General features: G+C 39.2%; 1 protein-coding gene and 1 long non-coding RNA gene across 3 annotated transcripts; one reads left to right on the forward strand and one right to left on the reverse strand.

Moving 5' to 3' along the window:
• The first annotated feature begins 5628 nt into the window (after positions 1–5628).
• Positions 5629–20879, forward strand: ASTL (astacin like metalloendopeptidase). The gene is made up of 13 exons (XM_090140847.1): positions 5629–9895; positions 10131–10155; positions 12989–13008; positions 13726–13750; positions 14691–14762; positions 15567–15701; positions 16454–16571; positions 17357–17535; positions 17652–17736; positions 18225–18352; positions 18737–18852; positions 19285–19510; positions 20633–20879. The coding sequence occupies exons 1-13, from the start codon at positions 9827–9829 to the stop codon at positions 20665–20667; spliced, it is 1233 nt and encodes a 410-aa protein (XP_089996973.1). The 5' UTR covers positions 5629–9826; the 3' UTR covers positions 20668–20879.
• Positions 17739–25398, reverse strand: LOC149917804 (uncharacterized). Of its 2 annotated transcripts, none has more exons than XR_016466839.1 (3): positions 25043–25398; positions 23740–23958; positions 17739–17902 (listed from the first exon to the last, which is right to left on the reverse strand). It is a non-coding gene; the product is annotated as an uncharacterized LOC149917804 (long non-coding RNA). The 2 variants fall into 2 exon arrangements; XR_016466840.1 differs by lacking the exon at positions 17739–17902 and adding an exon at positions 22759–23299.
• Between the last annotated feature and the right edge of the window lie 8 nt (positions 25399–25406).

Consider the following 25406-nt stretch of genomic DNA (forward strand, 5'->3'; position numbering starts at 1 on the left):
AGTTGAAGGGCACAGTTCAAGAAATTGGCACATGCAAGCTTATGTTTGTGCCCTGCTAGCAGCTGAGGTTTAAGCAAATGAGCAAATGTTTTCCTACACAGGGGAGGGTATCCTGCTGAGAACAGACAAACGAGCCAAATATTCAGCTTCTCTGTCAAATTCTTCTAGCTCGCTATTGAAAACCTAGGAGAACAGGAATGCAAGGAACACTTTTGAGCCCGACATTCTCTATTTCATCTAAGAATTGGATCTGTCTGGTTGGAGAAGCAGAGCACATACATCTCCATTGCAAGTGTAAATGTTTATTTCTTTTCTGCTATATAATTTTTAATAATCACAGGAGGTTTGAAAATTCTGAGGTGCCAAAACACTTAAAATATAATTTAGTGTATTTGCAATAAAATGCTGCCTCCTAGAGGCAACAATATTTTTCTTACACTTTCTTGTAAGAGTTGGTTTTTACAGTACAGTTTCAATTTTTACAGTGCCGTTCTGCCGTTCCTGTAAAGAATATTTCAAAGAGAGAAGCATTGGGTTTTCATACTGTTAGCTAAAACGAGGTCTTTAGCCATGTTAAGGTCATGAAGCCATGAAATTCAAGAACAGATGTTGGCTATAAACTGTCAGTTCAATCCGATTCTGTTTCAGGCTTGTCTTTAAATCTTTATGTACAGAATAATACGCTGTTTTATTTTCAAGTGATCTCTGGGTAATTTGCTGATTGAATTTTGTAAGTGAATCAGTGTTACGTACTGAAAGAAGTTGTCTTCCATGTTCCTTTGCGTCTCAGTGAAGAAATTGATAAAGAAAAATAGGATTCCAAATACAAGCTGATCTTACAGTTTATGCAGCTAAAAATATACACAGTCATTATGTACCTCATTCTCTTTTCCAGTATATGCAACTTGATACCTTGTGGTCTGACTTACTGAAGAGCTGAGCATTCACATCTGCAGCAAAACTCCATGGGAGCCATGCCTGAGGTTGCTGATTTTTTTTGGCAGTCTTTACACCTATTCTCAAATCCCTTTACCAAAACAGAAGGCAAGGCTGTTTGTATTTTGCTGTCCACAGGACTATGTTTAGCCTGTGTATCAAAATGCTCAGTTATTTGCCATCACTTGAGTCAGCAGTGCACTGCTCCCTCCCCGTGCCCTGGTTTCAACCCAGACAGTACCAATCACACATTGCTGTTTGGTTGTTGTGAGCAATGGATGCATGGCCAAGCCAAGCCATGCCACTTGGCAGGGCAGAGCTGCTGCCATGATGTTGCAGGCTAGGGAGTGGCTGCAGGATGGGCTGGGCCAGGCCATATGGTGCCCATTGGCAGCAGATTGGACATGCCTGTTCTAGAGATTAAGTTCCAAATTTCCTTGTAAGAATTACAGGGAAGATTCAGGTAGAATTCAGCTTCAAAATGGAGATCAAATATTGTATGTGCTTCCCTGTTCTTCTGTGTTTTTCTACGCACCTGCTCCCATCAGAGAGAGGACAATGAATCTGTGGTCTAATTCTGGGTGGTTATTATAGGAGGAACCACCCACTATACGAATCTATTTTTTTTATATATTTTGTAGGTACCTGAAAAAAAACAGGTTCTATTCTATGAATGTTTATTTGAATCAGTGACTCATGCAAAGTGACAGTTTGGCAGCAACTATTGACCTCTTATTCTATCTTTCCATATTTCCATTTTGGTCAAAATTTCATCTCGTTTCCACTGCCTGTCAGAAAGGCACTGGTAAGAAATCACACTGGACAGTCTGTGAGCCAGTCTCTTCCTGGTCATTCAGTGTACTGGGGTCTATTGCTTTGTATTCCCATCAGCAGAAGCTGCCAGTATATCAGATGTGGTTGTACTTATTTCCAAATTGTAAATCAGCTTGCAGTAATTTTTGTAGTATTCTTAATATCAAGAACACTGTGGGAACTGTTTTCCCTATGACAACGTTGCTTGATCCTGCTTGTTGACATAGAGACAGAAAGAAAACCAGGGAAATATTGCAGATAAGAGACTCTCAGTTTCTAGGTCTGGAGTTCAAAAATGATGTTTCTTTTCAAGTTCACCTTTAGAGATTGTGTGTGACCCACACGTTTTCTTCTGTTTTTGGAACACTTTCTATAACATTTCTGTTATATGAATTTCAGTCAACACTTCAATAAAAATAGTTGGTACACATGATCATGTACCCAGACATTCCAGTCAAGAGGAAACAGACCTTGCCAATGCTTTCTACAAAAATAGCTTTTTCAGAAAACAACCTCCAGCTGTCTGGATAGCTATCTTCTATCAAGATGATTGACAATGAGTTAAGTGTAAAGAGTGGTATGAGTCCATTTTTTTTATTATATCTTTCCTGTTCCACCGCTGGGACCCACCTGATCTCCATGTCTTCCTTTGAAATAGTTGCAAGTGGGAATTATTTGTGTTGTTTGCAGAAATATATGCTGTTTTGAAGTTTTCAAATTGAGATCACAGTGCAGATCTGTCATTGTCCCAGTCAAGTTTGACAGGTAATTGTTAGTCAGAATCAATGTTGTCCTGTGTGAAATAGAGCAATAAGTCTTTCACATTTCACATTCCAACCAGCACCATTATTGACCGCCTTGCGGACAGTTCTAATCCAAATGATCTTGAGATAGCTACCAGCTTCAGGATTTAGCCATTTCCACTGTGGTGGAAAGCACAAGAGCCTGCCTGTGGTTGTCCCAGAAGGCTGTACTTGTTCTGCACACAGTTTTCAATCTCCAGATTAGAAATGGCAGAACCTTCTAAAATGAGGCTGAAAAGTAACATTCAAATTTTAGAGTACGTCTGCCGTAAGTACTCCTTTCAGTTAGCTCTGGGCAATTGTTTCTTACATTTTCCCAGCTGTCCAGATTATCCTTCATAGAAGACTGTTCTTTCAGCAGTGGATTCCCTGACTTGCAGTCCTGTGTCCCTGACTGCCGACTACCCTCTCTGAAAACTCAGTTTTTCAGCTCCAACACTGCAAAGTTGGTCAGAGGCTTCTTGATAGATGAAGCAGGAGGAAATCTGATGGAGATATGGCAAAGAGTAAAACCCCTACTTCTCCACATTCTCTACTCCATTGCTTTGCTTGGTTTGCCATCTAACTCTATCCTTTCTTCTGGACACATTTGTGACACATTCTTACATTGTACAATCTCACACTGACATCGATGTCTTCTCCTCGTAGAGCTCATATGAGTTTAGGTTTAATACAGTCAAACCAAAACTCCTGGTTTTCCCATTCAAGTTTTTCATCATCCAGCTTCTATCACATCATCAGTTTCATACCAAGATCTCTCATCTCTGAAAGATCTCTCCCAACATGCCATATACATGTCATATCAGCAACAGTTTACATCTTCTTGGACAATGCCAGCCTCTTCTTACTGTCCATATAAGACTAACATCTGCAAGGTTCCAATTTCACTATGAACGTTTCATGAGATTCAGATTTAAATTTGGGACTAAAGTTATGTCTTAGGAGTGCAGAACTGATTGTTACAACAAAGCTAAGCTTTTGCCTTTCACCTAAATTGTGGCAAAATATGTGAATTCTGTGTCAAAATTTCTGCTCAAAGTTGAGACACAGTTGGTACCAGACAGTAAGAGGAAAAGGTCAGCACTTGTCTGTAGAACAGGAACAGTTGTGTAATCTTAAACAGTTGCATGGCCAGGTGGGTTGGAGAGACTTCTCCCTACAAATTCTCCCAGTTTGGCTAGCTCTGCACAGATCAAGGCACAGAAAGGACAAAACATATAAACCACACTATGATAAGATTCAGAGGCTACTTCTTTATTTAAAACAGCAGTGTAGATAGTCAAATAGCCCCAAAATCTTGTTAAGCCATGGTGAAATAAATAGTTTTCCTGGATAGTTCAGTTAACTGGGTAAAAAGATTGACTTGATCGTGTGATACACATTTTTTCCTATTTGCATTTTATTTATTTAATTAGTTATTTAGTTACTTCATCACAAAACCAAGCAACATAGCAGTGTGATGTTTCTTCCTCAAACCTCAAGTTATCAGTTTTGCAATGGTTCAAGGGTAGTAAAAGTTCATTTAATAGCAGGCAACAGAAGCTGCCTCTAAGGCCCTCATAAATTCTTGGAACACAGGTTTAAAGTTTATTGTCAACTGATGGTTCCAACGTTAATATTTAATTACTTACTCTTTTAAAAACAAGACAGGGATTGTGAAGGTTGAACTTTAACTTTCCCCAGAGTACATTTCTGGGGATCCAGATAAAGTCAGACACAGAGGAAGTGTTCAAACTCACCTGCCCAGAAGGCATGAGGGAAATGACAAATTGCCCTTCCAGGAGAGGAAGCAAAGCTATAAGTTTACCTGGTGAATGGGCGTGATTCCTGGGGAGGCTCACCTTACAAAAAGAATCTGCATTCAAAAAAGCACAGTAAGACTAAAAATGACATCTAAAGATTACCGCTGAAATATTCAAAAATCCTGGAGAGAGGATAGTCAGGAAGCCAGCAAGTAAAAATTGAGCAAAAGTAATGAGACAGATGGTACAAGCAGTCTTCCTGCTGAGGTAAAAAGCAAAACAAAATAAGTAAGGGAAGTGCAGCTAGTGATGCAGATGATCGTGTATAGGAGCGTATTTGTCCCTGAGTGAGAGATAATGAATAGGGTTACTCATGGATTCAGTCAGACATATCTATGCACTGTAAGGCAGAGATTTTTGCTTTTCACTGATGGCACACTTTGTCTGCTCCCGTGCATTCATCTGAGAAGCAGGCATGAGATGATGTCTCAATTCCAATATTTAAGACATCAAAGAAATGTTTATGATGGTAACTTTTGCAGCAGTTAGTGAGATTGAAAGCTATCAGCTTGTAAGAAAATTTCCTTTTTTAGAGGAGATGAACCTAAGCAAGGAAGCTGGCTGGCGTTGCACAACCCATCATAAGGAGACCCACGCAGGAGTCTTTCCCAGTGAGCAGCTTGGACAGCATGTGTGATGGCAGTGTGTCCCTGCAGAGGGCAGAGACCAAAGATAACCCCAGGCAATGCTCCAACAACTCTCACCTTACCCCATCACAAGGATTCCTTTGCAATCAGCCTGACATTGTTCTGCAGGCTGGAAACATTGTTCTGCAAAACCTTTGATCTGTCCATTCCTCACCTAAGGGCAGCAGACAAATCAGATCTCTTCTCCTGATAAAAGAAAAGAATTTTTTCCCCCCCAAGACAAACAGAAGTTCATTACTAGAGTGGTCCAAATTAAAGTTTCAGTTTCATCACCTCCGTTCCCCTCCCCCACCTTAAATAATCTTTAGATCATACATTAAGTGCTAGTTTAATTGATGAATTATGTTATGCTTGACCTTGAAATGTTATTTTGAAGTGAAAACCAATTTTACTCGTGCATTTATTCTAAAAGTTATGATGCTTTGATTTTTCAATTTGTTTCTTACAGATTTTTTTTCCTAACTGCCTATTTTTCCTTTGTAAAGAGCAATCTACAATCAAAATAGTGTTTTTCTCCATTATTTCTTGTTTTCTGGCTCATTGAATAGAGAACTGGCTAATCAATAGCAAGCAAAAGTTCATCACTTAAGTTCAAGCCTTGCCAGAGGAGCACTGCTAAGGCCAAGACTATGAATGGAGCTGGTCATTAATATTATGGAGGATGTGTAAGTATGTTGCTAAAGAACCTGCAGACAATGCACAAAGAAGAGCTTCTGCAGATAGTGTTAGCAAAGAACATGGAACTCCCTCAGAAACTGGAAGCGTGACAGAAAGTAGAGTAGGAAGTGAGTTGAAGAACTGCAGGTCCTCTCTGATAGTTAGGATCTGAGGAAGGAATATGGAGAGGGACATGAAGGACAGCTATATATTTTGATTCAACAAGTATGTTCTTGGGTGTGGGAAAACAGCTTCTAAGTGTACTTTGCCTTATCTAGAGTTGATTTTTATGACACTTGTCAGTCTTCTTCTGGACAAGGACTTGTTGTCTATGCTGGCTACCTATGAAAGCCTCAGGAACTTCAATACCAGCGAAGTTCTGTACTGGCAGATGTTAACTGAACCAAAATTGCATTACCAAAAGGGTCTAAGCAATTTGGAAGGAATTCAAAGACTATCAAATGTGACTGCAGAACAAGAAGATTTGAAAAAAGGTCAGAAAGTCCTTTAAGTGATCCTAGAAAAACCTTGTGTGAGAACTGATATATGGCTGAAAAGAATCATAGCTGAAAGGTAATAAAGATATCAAAGAAAAGGAAGCTAATTCTGTGTGATGAGTGTTACGATAGCTAGAAGTAGTGAGAAAGAAATTAAAAGGCATGAAGTAGAAGAACTGCACTGGAGCAGTCTTCCTGACCAGAGGATTTGGGTTCAGAACAAATGAACCCACAGCTGAGCTGAAACTGGAATTCCTGCTCTAAAAAATGAGTCAAAATACTGAAATATTCCACAACAGACATTCCTGAAAAATGATATTGAGCTGTTCTGTCTAAAATAGTATATTTTTCTGTTAAGACTTGTCACTAACCCTAAACAGTTACATGCTGTAAACCATAACATTGCTCTAGTGGTTGGTTTTGTTAAAGTCACGTGGTTTAAAATCTTTAAGACTTTCCAGTATTTTACCATGGATTGAGTAAGATAGCTACAATGTGACTTCCATAAGCTTTGAAACCATATATTTTTAAATCGACATAAATCCAACCTATATAAATGCAACAACTTTATTATTTTGTATTTTCCTGCATGTTACTATGTAGCATTTAGTAACTAGCAGTTATACTGCTTAGTAGTTAACAGTTATAGATGACTTATTTCTTTTTTTAACTAGTTCTTGGTGGTTTATATTATTTTCTGGGGGCTGTTTATGATGAAGCATACCACAGAGAATAACAATTGTGTAGGTCGAAAGGATATGTGACTGAGCAAAATCTGAAGGATGTCTACAGAAGAGCTGTAGCTTCTATGCACCTCCTGTTTTGATTTTGGCTAGTTTAGAGTTAACTCTCACATGCAACATAATTTTTTTCATTTCTGTATCTTCAAAGTCTTTTGTTGCTTATGCACACAGATTTCCGCAGGGCTGTATTTGTCCTCAGGAATAAATAACTCCAAGAGTTGTAGTGTTCTCTCAGGAGTAGTGCTCTTTTTTGCTGATGGATGTCTTGCAGATAATGATACTGCTCAAGTAACCCTTGGTATTTTACTGTTGGTTTTGAACACCTGCCGATCATTTTTATCAGGTACAAAGTATCATAGAAACATAGAATGGCTTAGATTGGAGCAAACCTTAAAGGTCATCTAGTCCCAAACCCCCGCTATGGGCAGGGCTGCCACCCACCTGCTCATGCTGCCCAGGGCCCCATCCATCCTGGCTTTGAACGCCTCCAGGGATGGGGCATTCTCAGCTCCCTGGACAGCCTGTACCAGTGCCCCAGCACCCTCTGAATAAAACATTTCCTTCTGACATCTGATCTAATTATCCTCTCTGTTAGTTTAAAGCCATTCCCCCCTTGTCCAGTCCCTACTGTCCACCAGAAATCGGGATATATGAACAGGAGAACTCAAGTCTGAACAAAATTTCCTATATGCAAGGTCTTGCTCCTCTTTGTTAAGTCCTACTTTGGCTCCTAAATGTTCAAAGATTATTTGGCATCTTTTCTGCCAGAAGTACTAGCTTTTCCAGACACAGTAAAACTATGTATTATTTTTTGCAATATCTTGACAGATTAATTTTTTTTTTTGTCTAGTGAAAACATGGATGTTGATAATTCCTTCCCCATGAATTCTACATTTATGAAAACACTGAAATATTGAATCCAAATACATGGACAAATGGAAGCTGGTAGGATCTCCAGGATGGGCAGCAGGCACAGTGTGTCAGTCAGCATTCCCCCTTGTTCTGTTGTGCGTGCTTTGCCAGTTGCAGTATTTACATCCACATTCTTTATGGTAACAGCTATCTCCCTCGTCATCACTGGTGTTAGCATATGGAAAAGGTGGCATGCAGCAATCCACCTTTCAAAGTGCTTGATATGTCAGTGTTAGCACATCCAGCACAGCACGTGCAGTATCCCTCTTGCCAGTTCCATTCTGTCACTCCCTCCTGAGCACAGCACGTGCAGTATCCCTCTTGCCAGTCCCATTCCCTCACTCCCTCCTGAGCACAGGCAGTTAATTAATCAGTCACTTGGGAGGCTGTTGCATTTTCCCAGCAACAAGCTACAAAGATGCTAAGTTTACTGATCTTCCCAAGTTTAACCCCTTGTTTTATTCCCTCAGTATCTCTGATCTCTCCTTTTGTTCTTGTACTGGTTTTCCCTGAGGGTAATCTGACCTTTACTTTTTTACTCTAAATTCTAATGCAAGTTAGCAGATTATACACAAGTCCCATTCTGTGGTGGTTTGGTTTTTTTAATACTTTTTGGCATACTAAGCCATCTGGAATCAAGGACATCCTCTTTGTCTTTGGATTGAGGGAGAAGCCTGGAAAACTACACCAGGATCACAGACCAGATCTGCACCACTTTGCCTCAGCGCAAAGAAGATTTTCATCACTGTCCTGCCCAAATACAAAGAAAGGTATTTAGCATTGCTTAGTGCAAATATTTATGCACAGAGAGAAACACAAAGGCTGCCCATGTCGGCACGATTAGCATGCTGACAGTGCCTACTTAATCTTTGTTCTTTCATGGAGACGAGGGACGTGCGCTGCCCTGCTTCAGGCATCTAGGGCATACTGTACTGCAGCAAGAGAGGCAACAAGCAGTATTCTGCTGTGCTGCCTCCCCATGGGGCAATGATAGTTTATCCCTGGGTTTTGTCAGCTCAGACTCTCCCAAAATAGACGATGGTGTGTGTGACTGTGAACTTTCATCAAGCACCTAATCCCTGACAATGCATTTCAGTTGATGTTTCCATGTGACTCCTACCCTCGACTGGGTTTCATCTTGTGAAAAACAGGTGGAAAGCTCTCTCCCACTGTGCTACTTCTTGGTTCTTTCTTGGTTCATTCACCAACAAGGGTAACTCCTTCTCCATGCATGGAAAATGTACACTGACACAAAACAAGGGTGTATTAGAGAGCAGATAATTGTCCAGGTATAGAACCTTCAGCAAATATTTCACCAAGCTTTGCTGCAATAAAGAGGCCATAGCAAGATACTCCTGTGACAAGAGACCTCCTCCAAGCATTTCTTGCCATTTTGATTCTTGCATGCAGTTCTGGAGAAGTAAACTCAGTAAGCGGTGATCTGTTGATCATTCTATAGGTGGGGGAATGGAAAACACTGCTTATGCCGCTCAGGATATCTGCTCAGGGATGCAGACATGACCTCACTGAATAGTGATTTTTCACATATTCCAAAGTAGCAGAATACTGTCACAGCCTTTGCATGAGATATAGAACAAGTCACCCACCATCTGAAATCCAATCAATACAGTACTCTGAAAAACTTTCCAGGCACAAGGTCTTCTCATGTGGTATCAGTCAAATTGAGTACTTAAGGAAATACCCTCCAGGAAACATAGAAAGTGCATGGTAGCAAAACATGAGGTTGATCCAGGTTCAGAGAGCAGTGTGAATGACAGTGTGGAGACAGGGGATGGCATAGATCACAGGGACAGCAGCCGTGCAGCACTGGGAGATGCCCTGGAGCTAAATAGGTTGTTGAAGCTACAAAAGAAATTTGCTTCCTGCTTGGATCCCCATTGGCTAGGGATGATATTTTGAGCCCTGTCAGGGCAGGCCCTGCTGGTATATCTAGCAGCAGCACTCCTGAACTGATAGAGATTAGGACAAGCACTGAAGATCTGTCAGGACTGGAGAATGGATCTGAAAATGCTCCTAATCTTCATTGCATTTCTGCTTCCCTCTGTACTGGGCTTCCCTATTCAGGTGAGAGAAGATCCAGGCAGCCCTGCTCTTTCCTCTACTTGACTTGCTTTTCCTGGAGTTAAGCTGTGGAAACACATTTTGATAAATTTCTGACAACTAAAATACCAGAAATATAATAAGATATGAAGTTAATCTATTTCTTTTATCCTACTTTTTTTTGATTTGATTTTGATGCTATTGTTGCTGTCCTCATGAGCTAAGGAATATTAACATCTTTTACTTATTGATTTTGCAGGACAACTATGAAAACAGCACAGCAAGTAAGTAGAATTTCTACTGATTTTAAAGACAAGTGTTAATTCCTGGCTTTGTATCAAATAAATTACATAACAGCAATTTGGGATTTTGGTCGTTATCTGATGCAAGTAATGTAGTTTTGGTGATAACTTCAGGTATACAATTTTTACAAGCTTGAAGTGTAACTACAGTCTTTATACTGTCAGGAATTACCAGCCCACTAATCTGCATGTATAAGGGATTTCGTGAGAGTAAGGTTTTCTTTTTGCCTGCTTACTAAGATACATATTTTAAAGAGAGTTATTATTACCAAGTGTATGGCTTCCCAGTGTTTTCATGAAATGAACAAACAAATAACAGCTGAAATAAGGAGAAATTAAGATATGTTTAAAGCAGAGCTTCCACAAGGTAGGAAAAGTTTAGGCTGTCACATCTCAACGGTTCTAGCAGTAGTGTTAGACAGAAGGATCTGTCTGCATGCAGCAGAACAAAAGATATGAAGGAAAATCTATGCTGCTCTTACTTAGTGAGGAACTCACCTAGAGAAAAGGAGGTGAGATCTGTGCTGTGGAGGGAACCACGTGTCCTGCAGGTGCCATTCTGTGCAGTGTAGTAGGTTCTGAAATGAATGACAGGCTGTGTTGTGGTGCTGCTGGTTTTGTGGTTACACATTATCGTACTAATGTGAACTGCTTGGCTGAAACATGGGGCTGGCAAAGAGGCCACAGGAAAGAGGGAAAAAAGACGCAGTGGTGAAAGTATCTGCATGTCATCAGTGATGTGCGTGTTGTGGTAGAAAAAACTGTTACATCGATTTTACTTATAGCAGAGAGAGTTGAAAGTTCTGAGTAAGTGAAGACTCAGAGCTGTGTGTGCCTCCTACTGTGTTCCTCAGCTGCAGAGGATTGAACAGTAACTTCGACTTTATGTGTCAAAACACATAAAAATGGAAAAAGAATCAGAAGGGTATAAAAGATATATAAGTTTAAATTTCATCAATGTGTGGTAAATACAGGTGAACATATAAGACAAATTTGCTGATGAGTGCTGGTGAGCTGTAGAGCACATAAAAGCACCAATTTTCTTTTTCCTGATTTACTTTTGGGCTGAATGCAGATGACTTCCAACAGATGTGCTTTACTTACTTTCTGGATGTGGTTTGTTAGGTTAATTTAGGTGTGAGTTTAAACACTTGAAAATTCAATTTTTATGTTGAATTTTGATATCTTTCCTTTAAACTGAGCACTTGGAAAAGACTTAGCTATTCATTCGCCTCCTTGTCTGCCTTGGTGCAGCAGTTAAAGAAAGGGACATCAGGTGTCAGAGAAAGCTTTGCATTGTACTGTGACAGAAAACAAATAGTACAGAACAGCTTTTGTCAATTTGCAAAATAGAATGGGATCATTGCAGATTTCCAGAAAAAGTCAATGGAAATAAGCCTGTAGGTAGACCTTAATAGCAGCAAGAAACTGTCAGGTGCAGGAGTGATATATAGCGAGAGGCAGACTTGCTTGACATGTTCAAAAGAAGTAAGTGGCTAATGAAAAGTGACCGGTGCTTCTTTTGAGATGTCACTTATGACATGGATGAAAAGGGATGCAAATTTACTGTTCAGCAGATTTGGAGCCAATGGAGAGACATGCTTGCTGGAACTCAAAGTCACAGGGTTACTGGGCCAAGTTTTAATTGACCATTGTTACTACTTTCTGTGCCTTTTGAGACATCTTTCAGTATTTATACTGCAGGGTAAACTTGAACTGTATCATTTCAAAATCCGTATCATATCAGATATTAATTTGATCAGACACATGGTAGAGGCCTTCTGTGTTGTTTCACTTCAGTTTTAGAAAGGTGTTGTGGACTTTATAAGCCTAGGAATCTGAAGCATAATTTCCACCGACTTCGACCACCTAGATCAATGGAAGCTGTGAAAAGGGAAAGGTGCTGCAAGATGTGATGGCTGTATCTTCTGTTGAAAACACATGTCAAAAAGTCAAGCAATACGGATGGGCTTAGAAATATGCAAATTGTTTGCATAACTGTGGGGTTAGGGGGAGATAAAAATAATGGTTTTAAATTTGGACAAAGAAGACTACAATTATTAGCAACATGGAAGAGGTACTAGAAAGATTTGTTGCATATCCATCATACTTAAGAACAGGTCAAGCAAACAGTGGTCAAGAGTAACATAGATAAAACCACTTATGCCTTAGGGAAACTAGACAAACTGGATGACCTTCAGAGAATCTTTCAATTTCTGTACTTTTACGATGCTGTAACATAGAAGTTTCTGCTCAGAAATCTATATATCAGATTTTCCTTTCCGTGTTGGTATCTAGAAACCAATTTTTAGCAGAATTCAAAAGATGCCACACTAAAAAAATATCTTAGAAATAAGGATGGTTCCAAGGTGCTGTCAGATACATCCTGAAGTCAGGATTATTTGTCTAGCACTAAATGATAGCCTTCATTCAATTTCATAATTTTATCCTTTAGCTCTCTGAAACCAGAGAAGACTGCTGGGCTGTTATCCTGCACCTTTTCCAGTTAAATCTGGGGACAAAGCATATTTGTTCCAAATTTCCTCTGTCATTTTTTGCTCTGAAGCTGACAAAATGCTTTGCTGATTTCTTAGATTATAAATAATCATGATTCTGTACTTCTAGGAGTTTTCACAGCTGTTTGTCTAAATCTTGATTTAATTTCTGTGCATATATTTATCAGTTAGTGCAACTAACTTCAAGTCCTTCAAGCAATGGCACCTGCCAAAGGCATTCTAACGGCTGAGGAGCCTATACTATTGAAGTTGCATTCAGAATCTAATTTGTCCCTTGTCTTTTTCTTCCTTTCTTTTAGCAGCAACAGAATCTACTCAGGTAAGGACAGCTAAATCAGCTCCTTTGTTCACTTTGGTATGCAGTATTGGCTTCAAGACTCATCTACTCCATCCATATTGCCATCTGAGCAGGAAAGTCTTCTCAGATAAAAAGTACCAGAGTGCTTGGTTTCCTTTCCTGTCCCATTCATTGCTTCGCAATACCCAAATACAGATACAATCCCAGGAAGACTTTGCCTCTTCTGGAGTCATAGGGAAAACTCAGATCTGCTTTTAATTTCTGCCAGGCAATGGAAGCATGGCAACTTGTTTTGCTACCAACATTACCTCCCCAAGCTAGGCGTCAGTGCACAGTCCCCTATAAGCAGTAGATGCTATGGCCTATCACCACAAATGTGGGATAATATTATGGGGATTTCATCAGAGAATTCACAAATTTTGCACTCTTACTAGCTGGGAGATGAATGAAGCTAGAAGCTCTGAAACATACTACATGCTTTAAAATGCATTTCATGAGTCTCCAGTTTTCTTCATGATATCTATAAATGCCAAAAGAAAAGAAAAGCAAAGAAAAATATCTACCACAACATGGTAGTACTTATCTTACCCATGATACAGTAAATAACTCAAAACTGCAGAGGTGCTTAAAATAGTAGCCCTTCTGTTCCTTTGCATCTTTTTTTTTTTTTTTTTTTTTTTTTAATAATTTATGTTATAATATCAGTTGTGAGATAAAACTAATGTATTGTCCTTGTAGGTTACTACTGAAGAGGACATATACGGTATGTATTATTGCATTGCTATGTAAGTACTTGCTAGAGTATACCAGCTGTTAACTACCCAGTTACTATAGAAAATAGCACATGCTTAACACAAGTTAATCTCAGGGAAGGAATTTTAAATGAATGCACTCACCAGAGTATTGCATGTAAAGCAGAGTCTTTTGATTGCGGTCGGTTTTTTGGCTTAGCTGAAAATCTGTTATTTTTTCTAAAAATGGCTCTGCGCAGATAATAACTAAGTAACTTCTGAAAGTAACAGCAATCACAGAGACCATCTGCCTGTGCTTTTTCTTGATGTCAAGGCTCAAAGAAAGGCACTCAGACTCAGCTGATTTTATTCACTGCAAAGTGCAGAAGTCCCTGATGTTGAGCTTATGAGGGGACAACAGTCTCATGAAATAGGAATTCAGTTCTGATTTCATTGTTTTCAAGGGTTTTTCAAGAAGAGTATACCCAGCAGTAAAGAGCAGGACTACTCTCCATCCATATTTATCCTAGTGTGTTAGTGGGTTGTGTGTGGAAAATGCATGCAGGACAGTTGTGTTTACTGAGTGCCAGGAAGAAGACGTGTAGACAAGAAGAATTGCCAGCTGGCCTCCTATACAGGATAAAACAGGGTTAAGAAGAACCAAAAAATAAGTATTTAAAATACAATGACTAAATAACAAAGGCAGAGAGAAGGATTGAAAGGAAATGGTTCTTGGTACTAGATGAATGCTGAAATAGCCACGGCTGCTGGGAGGTTCACAAGGTTGTGTCACTGAGCAAAGATACACATGATTGAACACCGTGCCAATGCATCAATAGGCTCAGTGAGTTTCAGTATGCCACTGTAATCAGGACCAGAGCAAGAGGAGCTCCTGGAAACTCATTAGGTTAAAAATGAGGATTCAGGTTTTCCTTGAGAATTAGAGAGTGATACTCTGTATTTTCTACACAGATTCTCCATCACCAACAGAGAGAGATTCTGAAGATGAAGTTATTTTTAACAGAATTTTGGAAGTTAACAAAGGTAATGCCGTCAGAGTTCTACTTATACATGGCCTTTCTGCTGATCTGGGGGAGGCAGCAGGGAAGGTACAATGTCTTAGCACAGTAAGTGCAATCATTTTTTCTGTCTTATACATACATAAGAAACCCTCAGAGACTGGCCACAGGGAACACCTTGTCTGTGTGTTCTGCTGAAGGCCTACGGCACCTCAAATGTCTTGTCAATATTGAAGATGATATCAGGTGTGAAGGCAACTGAGCTACACAAGCAGCTTCTTCAGCTTTAGTCCTCAACGTCTTGGTCTTTCTATGGACACAAAATGAGAAACTGGATAATTGGATGCTTTGTTATTTAACTGCCTGAGTGCAAGCGTTACTTGCATTCAGTCATCATATCACTTTGCAGTACAGACTCCTACATAAGCAACAGTCAGTTTCAAGCCCCCTGCCCTAGATATTCTGCACCTTCATTCTTATTATTCACCGCTTTCTATCAGCTTTGCTTTTTCACACTTTCAGGGAGGAGATAATGTCATTCTTGAAACTTTATTCCTGCCTGTAGAAACAGACCTTTCCTACAGTTTTCTACAAATATAATTCCTTTCAGTTTGTCCCTCCCCATCAGGCCTCTTAGCTAAGAACAGTGTAGGGAAGTGGAGAATGTCCATCTAGCTAAACAGTCCACTCACTTCCCATGCTGAACAGGAGCAGATATGAAGGAAAAATATGAAGGAGCACAAGTAGAATAATACTTTTCCAAATATGCCCTAGACAGCTCCCAGCAATCTATGGCTCAGGTATTTCCATCCCTTCTTTTTCACCACAGACAGCTCTCGGTACTTGCAAGAAGGTGACATAGTCCCTCGAAGGAGCCGCAGTGCCATCAACTGTCGCAATTGCTATTGGCCTCAGTCCAGGGATGGGATTGTTCGTATTCCCTATGTCTTGGATCCTACTTATGGTGGGTATAAATTCCCTTCCCTTCCCTTCCCTTCCCTTCCCTTCCCTTCCCTTCCCTTCCCTTCCCTTCCCTTCCCTTCCCTTCCCTTCCCTTCCCTTCCCTTCCCTTCCCTTCCCTTCCCTTCCCTTCCCTTCCCTTCCCTTCGGATTTTATCCAATAAACTTCAGATAGAAACCTACTTCTAGTGGCCACACAGTCAATGAAATCTATTCTAAGGATTTATTTCTGCTATGCAAGTACAGATCAACTGTAAATTACAAAAAATCAACAGATCAAATTTCTTTGAGCAGTTGGCATCCTTAATGTTTTGAGTAGATCTCTTAGAGAAAACATTAATCACATTCTCTAATAGCATCTCCAGAACACCTGCCTTTATAAGATTCGTGATATTTGCAATGCGGTTTGAATGGCCTAGTTTTTATTAGCAAAATATCTTCCTACATCTGCCTCCAAATGAACCATCAGAAGTTGTAGCAACAATTAACTTCTTGGTTTAAATTGTAGCAATAAGAATAAAATGTTCCCACTTGAATCCTTTTTGATCCTCCTGCAAAAGGAGAATCTCATGCCAGGCTAACACCTGAAATGAATTAAATTACTAAGCAAGAAGCAAGAAAGAGCCTAATCTAATGCCTGTGTCCCTCATTTACCCTGTTTTTGTGCACCCATGATATTTTAATGACACTTGTTATTGTTAAGTGACCCCCTCTCCTCTCCCCCCCCCCCCGCCATACTAACCTTTTCTTCTCCAGAGGAAAACCACGTGAAAGGGATTCATGAAGCCATGGCAGAATTTGAAACATTGACTTGTATTAATTTTGTGAAGCGCAAGACAGAACGTGACTACCTCATCATTAGATCTGCTGATGGGTGAGTAGAAAGATAAATGAGCAAGTTATTTCTACAAAGCTTTTTGATTCCTCACTATTCACATCTTGTGTGACCTTGAAGAGGAAGAAGGTGTGAATTTAGACAAGAATCTTTTTTTTTTTTTACAGTTTTTTTTTTTAACAGTGCAAGGTATCCTGCAAGTTCAAGGACACAGCTGTTATATCAGTGACTTAGAAGTGACTGATGATATTAAAAAGAAAGCCTTGAGGTGGAGAGTGTGTCTTATGTTGCATATATATATTACACCACACAGAAAACATCCACTTGAGCAAAGTATGTAACAGGTTATAACAGCAGTCCTTACTTGCACAGACAAGGTCAATTGTGACTTACAAAATAAAAAGTTATCTGAATCAGAGTTGATTGTTAGGGTTAGAATTTGATCCTGTGAGAGAACTGTTCAACATATGCCACCTTTAAAATGATATTCATAGCTTCAGTTCTAATACAGGATTCAATCATTTGGATAAAAATGTTTTTATCTAGGCAGTTAAAATCACTGTGTACAGAAAGCTAGCATGCAGGAGCCTCTTTGCTAATGAAAGTCTTCCAGGAGGCCTTAACGATGACCATAAATAGTTGACATTTTCTACATCATGGCCAGTTTTGCCTTTTTGTAGACACTATCCCAGGGGACAGAATGCAATCCTTCTGCTCCCACATCACATGAGGCAAGGTTCATGTGAAGCAAAGTTCTCCATACTGTCCCTTTGCCTGTCTGACAATAAAAATCCTGTAAGTCTTCTCCTGGTGTTCAATCTCAGATGCTGGTCCAACTATGGAAAAGTAGGAGGTGGACAGACAGTATCTGTGATGAAAGGAGGCTGCATGTGGAAAGGAATTATTCAGCACGAACTGGACCACGCTCTGGGGTTTTTGCATGAACATTCTCGAAGTGACAGGGACAGATATGTAAGAATCATGTGGGAGTACATCAGCCCAGGTAAGTGCTTTTGACTTCCTCTATGTAGGAGTAGATATATCCTGTTCCCAGCTCTTCCTTGTTCCCTAAAGTGAGTGAATAAGAAGCACACACTAATACATTACCTTATATTACAGCTGACAGACCAGACTTCAAGAAATTTGAAAACTCCAACAATCTAGGTCTTCCTTATGACTATTCTTCAGTAATGCACTATGGCCCGTAAGTAGCAATATGATGTTGTTTTTGTTGGAACTCAAATTTTGCATTAGAACGCTTATAGCAGTCTTCCAACCAGTAGAACATTGTGAGTCAATTCAGTTCTTCCATTCCTCAAGGTTAAATCATTATCCTTTAGTTTTCTTTATGGAGTCATTCACAGCCGAGCCTGGGGGAAAAGAAAGCCGTCAGCTTACTGATGGACATCTTAATCAAACCTAATTGGATAGCAGTTTAGAGCCACAGCAACAACCAAGGTAGAAGCATCAGAAGCTCCCTTTGCCATTTGGAAAAAAAAAAAAAGGGTTAGATAGCTAAGACTGCCTGCTAGCCATCAGTCACAGATAGGTGTGTAAGGAAGAACTGATTTTTTCCTCTGATTCATACAATTGCTATTTTCCCTCTAAAGGATATAGGATATTAAATCCTGAAAAATGCTGTTTTATTTGAAGAACAATTTTTTATTATTTATTTATTTTTATTTTTTCCAGACACACATTCACTAATACCACTGGAAAAGCAACAATTGTACCGGTTCCTGATGGATCAGTACATATTGGACAGAGGCTGGGGTTGAGCAATTTGGATGTGGCCAAAATCAATAGGCTTTACAATTGCAGTAAGTTCCTCAAAGCTGTCCTTTCACCTTATGGTACTCAGCTCCTTGGTGGAGGTGTATGAGCAATATGCAGTGGCAGCAGTTTATCATCAAATACTATGAGATTACTCTCTAAATTCATGGTGCCCATATGGTCTCTATGGGAGAGAATGCAAAGGTCAAGCTGGAGAAATGCTGTGATTAGTGAGATACTATTTTCTACCTCAAAAATAAATCAAACACATTCACTGTTACAATGTTGCAGCAATGACTTAACTGCATATCATGCTGTAAGCTTCATGGAGTCATTGGGTTTGTTAGGGCTCGAGGGACAGCTATAAACCCACAAAAAGTCAGACATTACTTTCGGCAAGTGTGGTACTGAGATAAATGCTTCTCCCTCAGGTCGCTGCAGCACTATTATTGATGCAGCGTTTGGATCACTAAAATCTGCCAACTACCCAAGAAACTATTCAGATAACACCAACTGTGTCTGGCTTATCCGAACCCGATCCAGAAAGGTAATCATAAGTTAATAATGGTCTTGGTATATGGCTGAACTTACGTCTTTCTTTGTAAGGCATTTTGCTTTTTTTCTGCATACCAGTTGCCATATAACATTTTTTTTCATAAGAGAGATTTCAAACTAGTCTCTACTTTTCATGTTCTTAAGCCAGGTATGGGAAAAACAACTGCAGAGTTGTGATTTTGGAAAACCTCCATGCATTGGGCTTCAGGTTTGCAAAATCAAGACAAAGCAGTCTGAGCATGGGAGCATTCAGTCACAGGCTCATTAGACTGAATCCTGCATCTTCAGGGGATGAGAGGCAAGTAGGGGCAATCAGTTTCAGTTTGGTTTTGGACACAGCTTGGATTCTGTCTCATTTAGAGGACATTCAAACAAAGAAGTCACATATGTGTGTATGAAAGGCTTGTTTTTGATTGCCTTCCAGATTTCTCTGCACTTTCGTGCCTTTCAGCTGAGGACAACCAGAGGCTGTCAGGGTGATTATGTTAAAGTTTATGATGGATCCAGCAAGTATTCTACAGTTTTAATGGACAAAACCTGTGGATCACGGATACCCACTGACATAGTTTCTTCTGGCAATCTTATGCTCATAGAGTTTGTCACAGATGGTGCTGATACAGCTTCTGGTTTCCAAGCCACCTTTACTTCTGGTAGGTTAGAGAACACGGAAAATGGCAGAGAAAAAACAAACAAACAAGCAAGCAAACAAACAAACAAAAAAAAAAAACACTGTCAAATCAATAGGGGTTCTATCTTCCTCTTTCTTCTCTTTTGGGAAAACAATGAGGAAATGATTTCTACAGGAACAATTATTTCCTTCCTTGCTTTTGACCTTATGGATCAGTACTACACTGATACCATTTATTCACTCAGGAAAATGGGGCCATACTTAGAGCAAATTTTCAGCCAAGTGATTTCCAGATTTCACAATTTGGCTTGTCTTTCAGATACACACTATTCCAAAGTATGCAACAATAAGGACAAGTTCACTTTAAAATTATTTATAGGGTTACTAGCACAGTAGAATGAGAATAAATCATAACATAGAATTTAATTACATTGCTCTTCTGAAAAAGATGCAGGTTTTTTTTGCAGTTCTAAGAGCAAGAAAGATTCATGGTGTACCAAGTCACTCAGCCCTGAAGCAAGAAGAGAGGAAGTATTTCCACAGCCAGGATCCATGGAATTTATCCACCTGAAATACATTCTTTTCAGTCCCATCTAATTAATAACTAGAGCCACAACTATACAATTCAGTTGCCACAGGCTGTCACATTAGTATGTGTCAGCTGGAATAAAGAAATGTCACTGTGCATTTCTATAGCCAACAGCAAACTATACATACAGTAATGCAGCTTGGCTTCATTAGTTGAAAGAAAGCTCAGCAAGCTCATGACCTTGCATTTGTCGTGGGCTAAGAACATCCATACAGAGAAATGCAGTAATTTAGATGTATATCCAAACCTGAACAGCAATATTGCTTGTATGGTATCTATCTCTGACAATTGTAGCTATAGAAGGAAAGAAAAACAAGAAAAATCTCCACACCACTTTTATGTGTCTTAGAGTAGAATAGAATCATAGAATGGCCTGGGTTGAAAAGGACCAGAATGATCATTTAGTTTCAACCCCCCCTGCCATGTGCAGCAGATCATCAGCTACAAAATGATCTGGTTTTGGATAAAATGTGATTTAACTTCTACATAATTCAGAGATTCTACTGTTTGTTCAGAGTGCTCTGAAAGCTAAATATTCTTTCATTTCACTTACAGCAAGGATCCAAAGAAGATTTAACATCTACAACTGATTTAATGGAGAAGAATCTATTCTGTGAATATTGAAATTATGGATTTCCAACTCTGCTCCTATCTTGGCTTGGATCAGTATGCAATTTAATTCTATTAAGAATCAAATTCTTCATCTTCTTGGGAAAGTTTTTCCCCAAGCCATATAAATGTATGAATTCTATACATCCTAGTGTATTATCCCTTTTGTCTGCACAATTAATTTATTACCTCTTTCTATTTAACAATTTAATTAAAACCTTCATAAAAAAAAAAAAAAAAAAAAAACCTGTTTCCATTTCTATTTTCAGATTGTCTCTCAAACCATGCACAATATCAATGTTATCTTATTTCTCAGACACCTTCATTCAGCCAAACTGTTGCACACTCTTAAATGCATCATTGATTTCATCATGAGTTTAGGCATTTGGCTGGAGAGAACATCTTCAACTTTACAAACACACGTTCTGTTCTCCACAATCTTCAGCATTAAAGAAGGTTTTAGTTACTGCCTTTTTTTCCTAGCTTGATATTCAAGCTTCCAAAAATGACACCTCTCTTAAATGATCCTGTTATATCCTTAAATCACAAGAAACATGGACATGACAAAGTTGTTGCCATAAAGGACTGGTACATCCTCTTGTACAGTTCTGCTAGGCAGGGGCCAGCTAAAGGGAGCTTGTTATTCATAACTCAGTTTTTAGTCCACAGACACATTTAAGCTCACAGGACGAGAGGTAGACAAGACAACACTGCCAGAGTTCACACACATCATCTATTCTTCAGCAAATAAATTTGTGAGGCAAGAAACTAAACTTCCCTTTTCTGATTACTCAAGGAAGACAGAGAACTGTAAGATTGGCTGAGCTCCTGGAAAGCTCATTTCTTAGAATTTGCTTGTAATCACACTTTCGAAATGGCATTCACTTGACTGAGAAATGCCTGTCTTTTCCTAGCAGATCTGAAAGCAAAATATACCAATATTTCACTCTCGTGTAATAGACAGACTTAAAATATGGCCAACCCTATTTAATACTTGTAAGTTTAGGTCTGGAAAAAAAAAAAAAAAAAAAAAGGGAAAAAAAAAAAAAGAATTACTTTTCCCTGTTCTTTCTTTGTAACATTGGGAATCTTGGATTTTTTTCTGCAGAAATACATTTCTAGAAGAGAAGGGTGGGAAATCAGTTTGAACCACAGAGTAAAGCTTATACTGCAAATTACTGACTTTTAAAAAAATTTGTTATAGGAAGCACCAAAAAGCCTGAATTTGCAAGAGTTTGCTCAAAGCTTGGTCAGTATAATATTCGATGAGGAATCAACCACTTCTTTAAAACTAGAGAAACATTCATTGCAGTGAACATTGCTTCCTCACCCACAGCTGTGTAAAAGGTTTGAAGACAGTAATTTTGAGTTTGCTTTAGAACAGGTGCTTCTTCAGTTTTGCAGAGATTGCAACACAAGTTCAGCTTCTAGTTGTTCCAGTTATTAGCATTCAAGTGTTGCTATCAACACATCAAATAAAGAGTAGTCCTTCTGAAATACTGTAAAAAATGTGGTTCCAGAGAAAAATACTTAACAGTGATGATCCCTGAGCCCCTGTGAAACAAAATGGAGGAAATGCTGCAAAACCTACAGCTGTGTTAGTGAGAACAAATTGTATTAATTTTTATGTAGATAATGAGGACTACCTATATGAATCTTCTAAGATATGGAATTGTTATGTATGGGAGTGTAGTCTTCTAAAAGTAGAAGTCATTGTCAAAATATTTACATGTTTATATCAATATATTATATGTATACAATATATTTATTCTGATTTTTCTGTATGAGTCTCTATAATGCTTTTTTTTTTTTTTTTTACAGTGGCATATTTATATATAGCTTTACAGACTTTTTTCATGGCTTGAATAGGATCTGGCAACAAACTTCTGAGAACAGAATGCCAGAAAAGAGAACATCTGCTTAAAGAAATCCTAGTACATGAAGGAGTTTGGAGAGTTTCCAAGTAAAAGTGCCCACTTACTCTTTTATTAGCTTTTATGCAAGCTTCATGGAGCAAAATCTCTTTCTCCTGTCGGGAATGACCTCTGCCTTCACTGAGCATGGACATTTATAACTTGTGTTGTGCTATTTACCCCTTCAGATTTAATGGTGGTGGAATTTCAATGGCTTTCAAAGAGGTCTGGCTTGTTTGTAGAGGTATTCAGCACAAGGAAGCAAAAATGTGTTCCTAAGTTTATGGATGCAACAATATACTCCCCAGAGTCCCTCATTTATTTGAGGAATTAAAACTTTTTTGCATTTTGTAGACTGCTGGAAGAGGTTCAGAATATTTGTCTCATACCTAACCCTAATTTGCAGATAGAAACCATCTTGTTCAGAAGAATAATTCCATCAATTACTACATAGCACAAGATGTACTGCATGACTCTCCTGATTTCTAGTTTTGGAGTGCTGATTCAGAGGAAGAAGTTGATGATAGCCACTAATCAAAGCTAATTTGGGCTATATAAGCCTCCACATACACAATACCCAGCAGGGATGGACAATATCTCTTTTAGGACACGAGTTCTCCCAAACTACATCCATAGCAATCCAGCCAGGCCAGTCTTTGCGTAGAGATTCTTAACAGAAATACGAAGATTGGTAGGAATGCTGTAGGGAAGGAAATGTGCACGTGTGAGAAAGCCTGAAAGAAGCAGCAGAACAAGGGTTACAAGAACAGCCTGTATTGATAACAAGGGACACCATTCCCATGACGCTATTCCCATGACATTGCACCCAGGAGGATCATGGAGGAATGCATTGTTTCTGGCATCACCACAGGGCCTGTCCTCAGACAACAGCACAGACTTGCCAGAGAAACATCCCACACCCTTATGCTAGCAGGCTTGCAGCTACTAAATGTACAATTCTTTTTCCTGTTGTCCCAGCAGGAAAAAAGGCAAATCCTTCCAGCAGTTATAAACAACATTATTTGGACAGTATTGAGTCTTCTGTACGGAGGTACAAGGCTGTAACTTCTGTGTTAATTTCAGTGGTCTGAACTCCTCTCCACTAGGGACTATGCAGACATGAGACAACTGTATTCTTACCTTGGAGGTCAGGATCCCCGTACTGGGGTCTTAGTGCACAGTCCTGGGACTCGTCAGGCTGGCTGGGCCATGCAGCAATATGTCACACCACCCATGCTGGCAGGGCTGATGCAGCGTGTTGGCTCCTTCACCTGCATCCTCTACTTCTTTCTGTCCTGGAATTCTTTCCCTATCCCTTTGCACATCCTCATTCCCCTCCCACTTATCTCACAGTCATTCCTAGAATGGCAGAAACAGAGAGGGAAAAGACATATTACCTGCATTTGTATGTTTTATACCTCTTTCTTGAAAGCTGTAAAACTAGTATCAGAAATAATACCCCTTTATTCTTTTTTTTCCCCTCTTGTTAATTATCATGTTTTCTTTGCTTGTACATAGATAAACCCCATAGATTTTATTCTTTTTATTTCTATATCTTTTAATCTTTGATAAATTAAATCTATTTCATTTGATTTAATATATTGCACATTTTATTTTAGTCGTATTTTTCATTGACTCTTGTCTCTGAAGTAAGGAACTTGGTAATTTAGCATCTAGAAATGATGACAGCAAACATTGTTTGACCAAGGAGGGCTCCAACCACAACAATCTACAAATTACAGCTGAAAAGTGTTGCATCAGGATAAATTTCTTATTTATATATAACTGCCTGGAGCAAGCGTGAGAAAAATCATGTGCTGCCCTATATTAACTATTATTGTATTTTAGTACATATTAAATTTACTATTTAATCCACACGCTGCAATTTTACATTATCTTGACTGAACTGCAGCTCAATTTTCAAAAATCAGTCAATCTCAGTGAAATAAAAAATGATGAATATCCCTCTCCTGTAAGCATAAAATGACCATTCTGCACAGAAAGATTGTTTTGGAGAACATTATTTCTTTTTCAATAAATTGAAAACTTGGTTTCTGGCTATTACCAGAACAATGGATACAATTTTAAATCCTTTTTTCTGTCTTTTTGGAGGGTATGCAGATGACAATAAAAGGGAATATGGAGTAATGCAAATATTGAAGATGTTGTCTTGAACTGTAAAACTGTATGAAGTGTTACTTATATAGAGTAACACTATATATAGATAAATATCTATTTTCCTAAAAAGATGCAAATGAATAAACCAGCTACAGACATTCAAATCAATACTCAAATGAGGCATTCACACTGATGACCATTTTTTGCATGTAAAACTGAAGTAAAAACAAGATCCATCCAGCTGTGTTTTAGGATAGACCTAAATATAGTCATCATCTCCTTGTTTCCATCACATCAGACTGATGCTATACTGGATGACACTTGCCCCACAGGTTTCTGCACCATAGAAATGTTCTCCTCCGTAGCCAAATGCTTTTTCCAACTGCAGCACTGCTTGGAAGCAGTTGAGGGCTCCACTTTCCCACTCACACTGTGGTTACAAGATAGCATCCACCTTCAGAGCAACACTTCTTTCACTTCTGACCACTTTCTGATCACCGCAAACTTCACATCAGCCCTCCTTCCCACAGCTGTCCATCAGCAAAGCCGAAACGGGGCGGGAAACAAAACCACATCCTGCAAATCAAAGCAGGTTTTAGCTGCCGTCGTCCCAGTTGGACAGGGAATAAAGGCAGCGCACTGCGCCTCCTCCCGCGCTTTTAATGACGCCCCGAGGATGCCTTGCCGGC

The sequence above is a fragment of the Phasianus colchicus genome, chromosome 5 (genome assembly GCF_987193195.1).
Source record: "Phasianus colchicus chromosome 5, bPhaCol1.hap1.1, whole genome shotgun sequence".
Lineage (NCBI taxonomy): Eukaryota > Metazoa > Chordata > Aves > Galliformes > Phasianidae > Phasianus > Phasianus colchicus.

Coding starts and splice junctions, on each gene's coding strand:
- ASTL (XM_090140847.1), top strand. CDS start 9,827: ATGGATCTGAAAATGCTCCTAATCTTCATTGCATTTCTGCTTCCCTCT. Junction 13,751..14,690: donor TACTGAAGAGGACATATACG/GTATGTATTATT, acceptor TTTTCTACACAG/ATTCTCCATCACCAACAGAG. Junction 19,511..20,632: donor CCAAGCCACCTTTACTTCTG/GTAGGTTAGAGA, acceptor TTTCACTTACAG/CAAGGATCCAAAGAAGATTT.